Here is a 12,044-nt window from a genome sequence, read left to right as displayed (position 1 = left end):
AAGGGCTTGAGTCATTTTCCCCACAGTTCATTCATTACCACCATCATCCACCTGGAAACATTTGGGGGAGGTGTTGGGGTTTTTTTTTTTGTTGTGGGTTTGGGGTTGGTTTTTTTTGTGGGGGTTTTTTGGTGGTTTTTTTTTTTTTTTGGGGGGGGTGGTGGTTGTTGTTTTTTTGGGGGTTGTTTTTTTTTTTTTTTTTTGGGGGGGGGGGGGGGACGACAGGATTTGGGGTTGGGTCTTTTTTTCCAGGCAGCTCACTCTCCCACTTAACTCCCAAGCGCTAAAGTGATTGAAGCACTGAAGGATTAAAGGTGTTTTAACAGCTTATATTGCTTTAAGCATCTAAGGTGGCTTAAACGCTTATGCTGCTTCCAGCGGTTTAAAGCAGCTTAACTGTCCGTGCCACTTGATGAATTTACAGGCGCTCAGAAGCCTACCCTCTCTTTAAAACCAGCCAAACCTCACAGCAGCACTGTATTCCGAGAGTGCCGTCCTGCTTGGCCCCCAGGGCCCTACCCGGGAGGGTGCCCCACCCCCGGCCCCCCTGCCCGGGGCTCCCAGCGCCCTTACCTGGCTGCGGCCCGGCCCGGCCCGGCCCCGCGGCTGTGGGCCCCCGGCGGGCAGCCGCGCCCACGCCTGAGGGGCCGGGGGGCGGGGGGGTCACCCGCTCCGGGGTGCGGAGGGGCGGCACCAGGCAGCGGCCGCAAAGAGCTCATTAGTTTCATTCCCAATTAAGCGTGAAATAGGGGCTGTTTATTGGCCTGAGCGCGTGGAGCGGGGCACACCCCCCCACACACACCCGGACCTACCCCCCCGGGATCGCTCCCCGGCCGTGCGGTGCCCCCCCGGCCCCGCGCAGCCCCGCTCCCCAGGGGCTGTCCAGACCCGCCCGGCAGCGCCAGCCCCGACCCCCCCCACAGGCCATGGCGGCGAGCGGGCCTGCCCGGGAGGGCCGGGTCAGACCAGGCCTCCTGCCCTCAGCAGCCACCCCGCACCGCGGCGGCCCTCACGGGTGTCTCCTCCTCCACCACCACCACCCCTCGAACAGGACCGCACAGACACCCAAAGCTTCTCTTCACGGTTGGGCTTTGCTAGGCTTTGAGTGTTTAGCATGAAAATTATCTGGGCCCTGGGAATGCCACAGGTTTTCTGGCTGCTACGGCTGGTCCCTGCAGCTCGCAGCCAGTTTGCGATGGCCCACGGGCCCTGCGGAGAGCACTGGGGTTCCCACAGCGACTTTGGAGAGCACTGGGGTTCCCACAGCGGCTGCGGAGAGCGCTGGGGTCCCTGGGCCAGGAACGCCACACACCAGCAAGGAGCTCCCATGGGAGCCTCGTGCTGCAGCGCCTTCCCCTGCGAGGGACCCGAGCGAGGGCAGTCATGATCGCTCGGGTCTGCAGGCTTGGGCTGGTTTTGTTTACATGATCTCAGACCGTTTCAAATTTACAGTGAATGAGTTCGCCAAGGGTGATTAAAAATGGAAATAGTTAGGTCTCATAAAGCCTCGTTGCAAATCAAAGCTTAGTCTAGGAAAAACAATGTGTTTTTCCTCCTTGTTTCCTGTGGGATGGAAACAAACAAGCAAACAGTTCTGGTGAAAAAGAAAAGAGCAGATTTCTGTCAGAAACGTCTCATCCTCCACCACAGAAAATTGTTATGATTTCTAGTCTAAACAGAGTCTGTTCAGATTTGGGTTCTCGCTTCCACACAGCCCAGCTGGCTGGATCTGTGGAAAGCAGTGTATGGGGCTACCAGGAATTTGTGGAGTAGGCAAGTTGTCTTCTCATCATGCTGAGATCAACCTGAAGGGATGTCAATGACTCCAAAAACTGAGTAGCCGTGAAAAAAAAAAAAAAAAAAAAAAAAAAAAAAGACAGCGAGGAAAAACAAACCACAAACTTGCCCATTTTACAAAGACCTGGTGAATAGCTTGGCCGTTCAGGCTAAGAGCAAAGGTGCTGGCAGCTCTCCTTCCACTGAATAGGAGTTTGGGGACAAAGGCTGGTGGGACCAGCACCAGGAGCTGGAAGGGACATTTCCTGCAAGTGGCAAACAGCTACAGCCTCTGGCAATCCTCAGGACTTGGCAAAACAGGCTTGAAATGGGCACCAGAAGTCATCAGTGGGGCTCGGTGCCATGGAAGCTGACTGAGGCCAAGAGCTGACAGATTTATTGTTTAAAGGGATGAGTTGAACACAGGTAATAAATGGCAAGAATATGTGGAGCGGTAAGAAACAAACTACTTTTAAGCCCTTCCACAAGTGATACTTGACATTCAGGACATTTCTTTTCCAGGTATGAAACAACTTTAAGAGAGAAGCTGGCCCATAGGGAGATTTCATCCATCAGCATGCCCTCTGCCTTGAAACCTTCAAGGAGCTGGCACTGGCTTCAGTGCGTCACAACAGCCGGCCTGGGGCAGCACTACAGCCACCCACCTTCCCAGTGGGAATGCTGCAGGTCCCCATCTCTTTCCTGTGCCACAAGCAGCGACTCAGGCCTCTGGGAAGCCCAGTCTGGAAAATGGACATACAGGGATCCTGCGGTTTAGAAGTCATCATGGCTAAGGCTGGCTTCCCATAAAACATCTCTATAAGGAGATATATTCAGTAGCTGATTAATTAATGTGGTTTACCACATAATGATGCTACACAGGCCTACTCTTTTCAATAATAATCCCATAAATAATATTACTAAAAATCCAAGAGATACCCAAACTGCACTGAAGCTGTGTTGTGATCCCAGTGCCTTGCCTGTTGTCTTCCCCGTTGTGGTAAATCAACACCAACATAATTCTTTAAGGGAGTTTCTCGGTGAAGACAGGAGCGAAGGGGAAGGGACGTGCCTGCGCTGCGCAGAGCCAGGCCCACACTTTCAGCCTCAGAAGAACGTGCCGGGTGATGGGATTTCAAAAGCCCTTGGATGCTCCCACCCGGCAAAAACCCCGTTTGGCGGCCGCGGGCCATCGAGGGGCTGTAGGGCCGGGGTCCACCGCAGCCCCCAGCTCCGGGCAGGGCAGAGCCAGGGGAGGAGCAGGGCCCCCAGCGCAGCCCCCGGTGGCTGGGCGCTGCCGAGCCGGAGCGGGGCCGGGAGAGCCGGCAGCCCCCCGCCGCTGCCTGCCGCTCCAGCGCCGGGCCGAGCCCTGCCGGCACCGCGGGGAGAGGGCGGAGGTGCCAGACACCCCCCGGGGGCTGCGGGAGCGGGCAGCCTCGCCCCCGCTTGGGGAACCGGCTCGGCCACATCAGGACCCGCTGGCAGCGAAAGCACCGCACGTGGGGAGCCGGTGGTCCCGCCGCCAGCGGCCGTGCCAGCGGCAAAGGCCACCCCCCGCCACCCCCGGCCCGGGAGCGGCCGCGCTCCCCCTGCCCGGCCGAGGGGCTCCTCGGGCTTCCGTGGCTCTTTGTTCGCGGGGATCGTTCCCCCCTTCCCCGTGCTCGCACGGTAACGTTTCTTGCAAGGATTTCCTGCCAAAAGACAATCCCCCTGAGCAAAAGCAGACCGAGAAAGTAGTGACCAATCCTTTCTGGATGGCTGTCACCAGGCTCCTCCCAGCCCCCGCTCCCCCTGCCATTTGCATACAAAAAAATCCAGAAAACTCCCGTTTGCCCCCGCATCTCGCTCAGACCCTCCATCCCCGTCTGGCAGGCAGAAGCCCGGGCTGGGGGACGCTGCCTGCGGCTGAGGGCAGCGGCGCGCCGCCCGCCCCGCCACCCCGGCCCCCCAAGTCTTTCGGCAGCCCCCCCCTCCCCAAAATGCAGCGCCGACTCTGCGCCCTGCTCCTGCTGGCGTCCCAGTGCATGGGCTCGGCCGCCGGGCTCTTCCCCTTCGGGGAGCCCGACTTCTCCTACAAGCGCTCCAACTGCAAGCCCATCCCCGCCCCGATGCTGCTGTGCCGAGGCATCGAGTACCAGAGCATGCGGCTGCCCAACCTGCTGGGGCATGAGACGGTGCAGGAGGTGCTGGAGCAGGCCTCCACCTGGATCCCGCTGGTGCAGAAGCAGTGCCACCCCGACACCAGGAAGTTCCTCTGCTCCCTCTTCGCCCCCGTCTGCATCGACGACCTGGACGAGATCATCCAGCCCTGCCACTCGCTCTGCGAGGAGGTGAAGGAGAGCTGCGCCCCGGTGATGTCAGCCTTCGGCTTCCCCTGGCCTGACATGCTGGACTGCAGCCGCTTCCCCAAGGACAACGACCTCTGCATCCCTCTGGCCAGCAGCGACCACATCCTCCCCGTCACCAGGGAAGGTAAGAGGGGGCCGCCCCGGGCCGGCAGCATCGCCCCGCCATGAGCCGCCCCGACAGGCAGGGTTCGTCCCCGGCATTCCGCGGGGGAGCCCAGGCGCCCCCCTCCCGCTGCAGCACGCCCCGCCGCTCCGGGACTGGGGGGAGACGGACCGGGGAGGGGGACGCAGGTCAGGCTCAGGGAAGCTTTCCCGAGGGGACCGGGGAAACCGCAGGCACCGTCGGGGAACAGGCACCGGCCCGCACCCCGCAGCCTTTGCCCGCCTCCGTCCCCAAGGAAAAGGGCCGGGCCCCCGGACTCGAGTCGCTCGGCTCCCAGCGGGACCACCTCCTCGGCAGGCATCACCGCTGAAGCGCGGAGCTGGGGCGGGCTGTGCCGTGCGTCCTCCCTTTTTTACTCTTTCCCTCGTAAAAAAAAAAAAAAAACAAAAAACAAAAACAAACCAAAAAAACAAACCAACAACAACAAACCAACCAACAACCACAAACCCGTTTGGTTGAGGTGTGACCGTAGGATCAAAGCACACCGTGCCCCTCTGCAGCAAGGTAAGGCGCGTCTGAGGGACGGGGCAGCGCCCGGCCGGGGGGAGGGGGGACGGGGAGGCGCAGGGTCTGGGATGGAGGGATCGAGGGATCGTTTCCCGAAGGGTTCCCGACGCCACCTGCTGTTCCTTTCTCCCCGAGCCTGACGGGGACTGTCCCTTGCATTTCCAGCACCCAAGGTCTGCGATGCTTGCAAAAACAAGAATGAAGACGATAATGACATCGTGGAAAACCTCTGCAAAAATGACTTTGGTAAGTGGAAGCAGAGCTGCCCTCGGCTGAAACTTGAGAGTTGAGGATCAGGTATAACCCCCAGCGGAGTCAGTGAGAGATGTGCCTGAATAAAGGCAGGGCTTTGTCTTATCTGCAGATGGACCCATCTGACCGTTGGGTCACGAAACACAAAATTTCATCTCAGAATAAAAAGTAGCCATTTTTATAGTCCTTTTCTGTTTGGTGTTTTGAAGTAGTGTTCTTTTATGTGGATGTTGCTGGCAAGCCGAATAGAAAGTAAAATGGGGGGGTGGGAGGGGGGAATCTCATCCAGACTATTGCCTGGGGAGAAGTAGAGCAAAGCTTCGTTTAGACGTATGAGAAAGAGCTGCATGACCAATCTCACGTATCGTAAGAAAGACTCTCTCTGCAGATTAAGAATGAAGCTCTATATATCATTTGACAGAGAAGGTAATGCACAGACAATTGGGGATATAAACTTAATGGGAAGATCTGGGGTTAGAAGAGGACAAGAAAGCCCCTTCGACACAGGCAACTGAACGGCACATTATCCACTCATTAGCATTTCAAGAGGAAAAGGGAATAAGGAGGGGAATCCTTTTATAATAGGTCAGTGTTTATACCTGGAAACAGATTTGTGGTATAAATATCTACAACAATTCAAAAGTCTTTCTTAAAAAAAGAAACCAAACCAAAAACCAACACACCATCCAAAACCTGAAACCATGACTGTGGGACATAATTGCTAAAACAAGCAATAGCTTTGGCCTGGCAAATTGCACTCCGATAAATCCTCCTAAAGCTAAACATGCCCCACAGATCTTACAGAGCCCTGTATCCCCCTTCTGGTTATTTTTACCAAATCGAATGCAGCTGTTGGACCAATTTGCCCTCCATGGGATCTATTCTTTCAAAAAAACAATGCATGTGAAACATCATTTCCTTACAGGTTTGCCTAAAATCCTCTCCAGCCTAATAAATTAAGTTTAGAAGTTTTCAGCCGCAGCAGAGATCAGGTTTCAGATTAGGTCTAGGTACTCGCCTCCCCACTCCCCTTCAAACTTTAGTTTCAGGAAGACTGTCCTCTCCCAGCAAAAAACAGAACTCTGCTTAACATAGCAAACCTGCCCTCTCTCTGTTTGCAAACAGGACAAAAGCTGGAGAAAATATTAATTTAGAAAGAAAGGAAAAAGAGAAAGCGGGGGGGGGGGGGGGGGGGGGGGGGGGGGGAGAGGAGAAAAGAAGCCCAAAAAACCCTCAGCCCTAAGGTTGATTCAAACTGAAATGACTTGCATGCCCTTTGTGGCTTTAGAAATGGAGCCACCTGCTGCCTCTTCTGTCAGCCCTGACAGTTTAATTAGCAATAGAGCACCTCCCTCCCCAGGTCCTCTTTATGTGCACTAATGGGAAAAAACCTCTCAATCTCTCTCCCTCTCCCCACTTCCCCCTCCCCTTGCTCTATTAGCCTTGAAGATAAAAGTGAAGGAGATTGCCTATATCAATGGAGATACCAAGATCACCCCTGAAACAAAGAGCAAAACCATCTACAAGCTGAATGGGCTGACAGAGAGAGATCTGAGGAAGATCGTGCTCTGGCTCAAAGGTGGCCTCCAGTGTACCTGCGATGAGATGAACGACATCAACGTCCCCTACTTGGTGATGGGGCAAAAGCAAGCTGGGGAACTGGTGATCACCTCGCTGAAGCGGTGGCAGAAAGGGCAGAGGGCTTTCAAGCGGTTCTCCCGCAGCATCCGCAAACTGCAGTGTTAGTGGCTTTGGCTCTGGCTGCCTCCAGCAGCTGCCTCTGTGCTGAGCTCTCTGGGCCTCCCACACCTTCTTGCTTTGGCCCCTCTGAGCCTCGAGATGCCACAGTCATCAGACATGGTGACTGCTGTCCGAGAGGGGAAGGACCTCTCCATTTTTGTACATAGGTTAAAATGTAATAAAAAAAAAAAATCATGACTATTTTTGGGAAGTGTTAAAGTATCTCGCTTAAAGCTTGGGTTTTTTTAATGGTTGCAAATGTGACTTTGGTCTGAGGTTTTTCCCCTCTTCATTTTGGTAATGCTGGTTCATTTATATTGCTGCTTCTCTGTATACGTGCATGTTTGTTGTGCAAAAGTAGGAGATGCAGAGGAAGACAGCCATGTGTGCAACTGGCCTGTCACAGTGGGTACGACTCTTTCACTGAGGTGAAATGGCTTGCCATTTATATTAACGCTATAAAGGTCATGTTATGACTCTTGCATGTGATACATAGGCACCAGTATGAGTATATTAACCATTCTCACATTTTATTTTCCACAAGTCTGAGCCCTTCTCTGTCAGAAAAAATTAACAAGTTTTGGAGCTGGTTGGCCTGGATGCAACTTTTTTTTTTTTTTTTAACTCTTTTGCAAATTAAACCATCTGTAGCCTAACTGTAATATACCTAGTGGTTAACCTGAAAGAGTTGTAAAATATTGCTTTAATTAACCTTGTAAATACTCCAGATAAATGTTATATTCTTGTATATAAACTTTACATCATAGTTTACCCATTGTCTTGGTCTGTGTTCACTTTTAATCTGTTTTGGGAGAAAATTGTCCAACTGGGCTTTGTCACAGCAAAGCAGAATTTGGCCTTCCACCCTAAGTGGCCCATAGAGAAGCACAAGGAAGCACCTAGTGCTGTAATCAGAAAAAACATAGTGGACCTCATTTCCCCAATGAGAACTGACAAGACATGGGACTGAGGTTCAGTCAACTCACTTTAATGTGTCAGTTGAGCTCTTCGAGGTGAAGAGTTTTCTGTGGCTCCTTTGTTCAGCCACCTGCATTTTCATCTCATCTCAGAAGAGTCTGCTCTTTGCTGATGTGCAATTGCAGTGAGACCACCTGCTTAAAAATCAAATCTATCTATTTCTTACACTTGAAAAAGGCATATCAAGGAGTGCAAGAGTAAGCAGAACAATCTCATTTGCAACTAGCAGTTCAGAATAATAGAGGCACACATGTTTTGTGTGTATGTACACTCAACTATTCTGAGGAAGAAAATAAAATCTACCTAATAGTGTAAGTAGAGGAATGTTTTTTAACACTTTTCTTAGAAATCTTTTCTGATTAAGAGCATTACCTGCTAGAATTTTACTGTGCTTACCCTGAAAAATAGTCTTGCTTCCCAGTGTTGTCACACATAAAACAATCCTCTTAGCTTCACCGAGAGGATGAGCAGTCCAGTATTCCCAGGGACAATGCTTTATGTCAACCATTCACAGAGAGAATACAAATCCAACACTAAACTTTTCTTTGAAGTAAAAAACCATACTATTTTCATATATTTAGTGTATTTTTTTTCACCATCAGGATGAAAAAAGAAAATTTTAAGATCCAACATGTTACATTTGTTTTAGAAAAATGAATTGTTTGCCCTCTCCCACAGTCTTAATGCTCTCACTACACCTGGCACAACCAACAGTAGGACTCTGACCAAGCAAGATAAGAGCAGTCCTCACAAATGTCCTCAAAAGCATAACATTTTTTTTTTAAAAAGCAGCAAACCACCAAACAAAAAGCCCTATTCCAAAATGGCTCTTAACTGTTTTTAAATCAGTGTCTTTATTTAAAGGCAAATACATTACTGAAATGTAATTAAAACTTTTCTCCTAAATGGACCTGGCTTACCAGGAAACAGATTTGAGTCTTTCCATTCCACGGTGTAATTATTTTAATACCAGCACTCTCTGTCCATCACCTTACAGGGCTATCAGCATTCAGATGTCTCATTGCTCTACCCATCTGGCTCAGCATATAATCTAATACTTGTCGCTGAACAGCCTTGGGTTTAGAGGGAACAAGCTCACGGATCAAGAGGAGCAGGCTGAAGATGAGCCTGCGGAAAATGGGCTTGCGCTGCCAGGCAGAGGAAAGCCCTTTGAAGAGGCAGTCATTGCAGTGCGGTCTCTTGGGACTGAATATGAACAGCCAGGGCTGCTCTACTTGGCCCACCTCACAGATACAAAGTCCTCCTACAGCAACCATAAAATTTTCTTAATTGGGCTGTCCTAGAAGGCAGCAGTACTGATGTTGATGAGGACAGACAGGTCACAAGTTACTCACTCCGGGGTCACGTTAAGGCCAAGACTAAATAACAGATTTTTGCTAAATTACTTAAATGTATGAAGACATATTACCTATGACCAACATTGCTCTGTCTTAAAAAAAACCCAGAACATTCCCCTTCCTCCATCACAAAATAAGCACATTACACCAGTAAAATCCTGTTCCTGTCAGGACAAATTCAGGAGAAGAAGAATAAACTAGACTGGCAAACATTCAATTTTACTAGTATAATCAGCATCCTGGATTAAGAGCATCCTGCCATACAGCATACCCCTACTGATAAAGCCTTCTGCATGTGGCCCTGAGCTGAATCCCTGGGACTCCCACCCTCAGGGTGAATTGGCAGAGGCAGAATTACCTTTCAGATAAGCAGGATTTAGGCAAATGTGAAGTGTAATGGGACTCACATTTTCCCTGTTTAGTTCCATTACCTTGTTCTAACAGTATCATACCAAAAGATGGGTCATATTCACCTCACCAAGGAGAGGGAGTGTCACTCTTTTTTATACTATCTGTTTCCAAAGGTGTATAAACCAGATATTACAAACTATTCAACTGCAAATTAGGATTTTAAGGTCACAGCCTGAAGAAACTTCATCTCTCAGATGCTGGCAAAGGAGTCAACACAAAAATTTTTCACATTTTTACCCCTACTCTTACTTGCTCAACAATAACTGAAAATCTTCCACTGTGCCAGGCAAACAGTGAACCAAACATGTAACAAAAAATTACCAGAGCCTGTTACTTCTGGTCATTGTGCCACATATACTTCAGAGTAACTTTATTACCTGGTATGGTATGGTTCAGTTCTAGTAGAATTTTTTTTTTTTTTTTTGCAATTGATGAAAAAAAGCAACCCACTGTTGCATTTTTCAGACACTTTTTGTCTTCTTCTAATTAAAACAACATTGTTAGGCAGCCAATTATGTAGCTCCCATTGTATTTGCTTTCATAAAAGCTATAAAAGCAGTTGACTACAATGGATTAGTTTAAGAACAATAATAATGATACTTGACATTTATACAGAAGTTTCCATTTAAGCTTCTCAGACTGCCTTCACAAAAATAGGCATTAATATCCCTATTTTGCAGATCAGGAAAATGAGGCACAGTGAAGTGAAATAACTCATTCAAAACCACCCAGCAAGTCCTTTACAGCCATGAAAAGCAGCATATTTTTTGTCTCCAAGTTTTATGCTCTAATCACTAGGCCACAGCAATCAGAACGGTGTGCAATCAAGGCAGCACTTAGATTATAATTTGAAAGCGTAACAGCAACCAAGGCTCCCTCCAGCTTCTTCTTCCCCCAGAGTGTGTAAAAAAAATGACTGCCCAAATTCAAATTTAAAACCCGTCAACAATATTCCTCACAGTCTTTTCCTTTCTTCCTTATTTATCATTCTTTAATTACTTCTTAATCCTTTCTTTTCTCCCTCACTTCTCATTCACTTCAGACACCCGCAGAGAAGCCACTCAGCCTCTCTCTTGCCCCTCTCATACAGACACTTTCTCCCTCAGTATGGTTTATTAAAGGACTCATGCAGTATAACTACACACAAGCCACAAAAATCCTAATGACCAGCTTAAGACATAAAAAGGACCCATGCGGGAAATTCAGCAAGAAGCATTTAAATTTAATTAATGATTTTCTATGAGGACAGGAGGGTTGTTAGATGCCACAAGGAGCACCGCAGACCCATGCTGGTCGCCTCGGGCATGGCCACTATTCCTATTCTGCAGCAGGAGAGCATAAAGATTTTAAAGAACATAGCAAGCATGAAGAACACACAGATAAAGCACATCTTCCCTTGCATGGCCACGTCTCCCACCCATCTCAGCCCCATTGTTATAACCCTGTGTTCCCCACTGGGGCCACGGTGCGCCTCTCTCAACCTCCTCCCAGATGTCTCACTACCTCTCTTCAGCCATCAAAGGCGTCAGCCAAGAGCTCAAGCATGGCTCAAGAATGGACTGCCTCATCATCTCCTAGGTGCCTGCTGGGGCACAAGTGACCCCCGTGCAGCTGGCAGGGCAGCTCCTTTTTTGCTGCTTCTGCAGCCTGCTGCCATCCTTGCCAAACCTGCCAGCCCTGTGAGCCCTAGTGATGTGCCCACAGCTGGCAATGCCAGAGCAAGGGTGATGGATTGATTGCTACCACAGCAGTAGGTAGCCCTCCTTAGGTTGGGCAGCCCAGGCTTTTGTTATTGGAGCCAGAAGTTCTTATTTCTAGGCTTCAGAGAAATGTCTATATGATTTATCCAGAAGTTGCTTTCTTATCAGCAGATGTAGATTCAGTACAGTCCGGCTGTCTGATGAAACAACCGCAGGAATGGATCTTGTTTGCCTCTGTACAAAGAGGAGAGTTCAAGATATTCACATCACAGGGATCCGAGACCCCAGGCTGTCTTACAAACATAAATTAGCCCATGCTATACCCCTTTAGGGTAAGTTAAATAGGGTAACATTTTCCAAATGCATCAACCCTCTTCAGGGTGAGCCGTGGACTCCTAAATCACCTAGATGCCTTGGAAAATATTAGCCGCTATCCCCCACTGGAGTTAAAGCCAGTTGGCCGAGGTCAGCCAGCAAGCCTGTCACCCAGCCAGGAGGAACACCTCAGCAATCAGCCAGCCAGCCCATCGCTCTCACGACTGATCAAAATCACCAACCAATGCAGACAGTCACACCGCGAAGCAGCTGATAGAGCAAACTTCAAAACCAATTACGGCACACACAGAGAAGCTGGCTGGCCAGAAAAAGCAGCACAAGTTAAGAGGTATGCTCAGTATCTTACAGAACAGACCCAAGCAAAAGCATACATACCTTCTAAGACCCATGATAAGGCAATGCTATTAAATCAGCCCTTTCAAAACCCAGATGCTGCAGGTCATCCTTTTGGAGTAATTTTCAGTCCACAAAGGTG

The 12,044-nt window shown here is 49.8% G+C and overlaps 1 protein-coding gene across 1 annotated transcript; it reads left to right on the top strand.

Annotated features, from left to right (window-relative positions):
- Positions 1-3,598: 3,598 nt before the first annotated feature.
- SFRP2 (secreted frizzled related protein 2) lies at positions 3,599-7,557 on the top strand. The gene is made up of 3 exons (XM_040600627.1): positions 3,599-4,248; positions 4,960-5,040; positions 6,488-7,557. The coding sequence occupies exons 1-3, from the start codon at positions 3,756-3,758 to the stop codon at positions 6,790-6,792; spliced, it is 879 nt and encodes a 292-aa protein (XP_040456561.1). The 5' UTR covers positions 3,599-3,755; the 3' UTR covers positions 6,793-7,557.
- The last annotated feature ends 4,487 nt before the right edge of the window (positions 7,558-12,044 follow it).

Source organism: Falco naumanni, chromosome 1 (assembly GCF_017639655.2).
Source record: "Falco naumanni isolate bFalNau1 chromosome 1, bFalNau1.pat, whole genome shotgun sequence".
Taxonomy (NCBI): Eukaryota; Metazoa; Chordata; class Aves; order Falconiformes; family Falconidae; genus Falco; species Falco naumanni.
This window is presented reverse-complemented; position numbering and strand designations above follow the sequence as displayed.

Excerpts from the sequence above, each read along its gene's own strand:
- SFRP2 (XM_040600627.1), top strand. The coding sequence starts at position 3,756 with ATGCAGCGCCGACTCTGCGCCCTGCTCCTGCTGGCGTCCCAGTGCATG. Across the intron at positions 4,249-4,959 it reads CCTCCCCGTCACCAGGGAAG|CACCCAAGGTCTGCGATGCT; the intron begins GTAAGAGGGGGC and ends TTGCATTTCCAG. Across the intron at positions 5,041-6,487 it reads CCTCTGCAAAAATGACTTTG|CCTTGAAGATAAAAGTGAAG; the intron begins GTAAGTGGAAGC and ends TTGCTCTATTAG.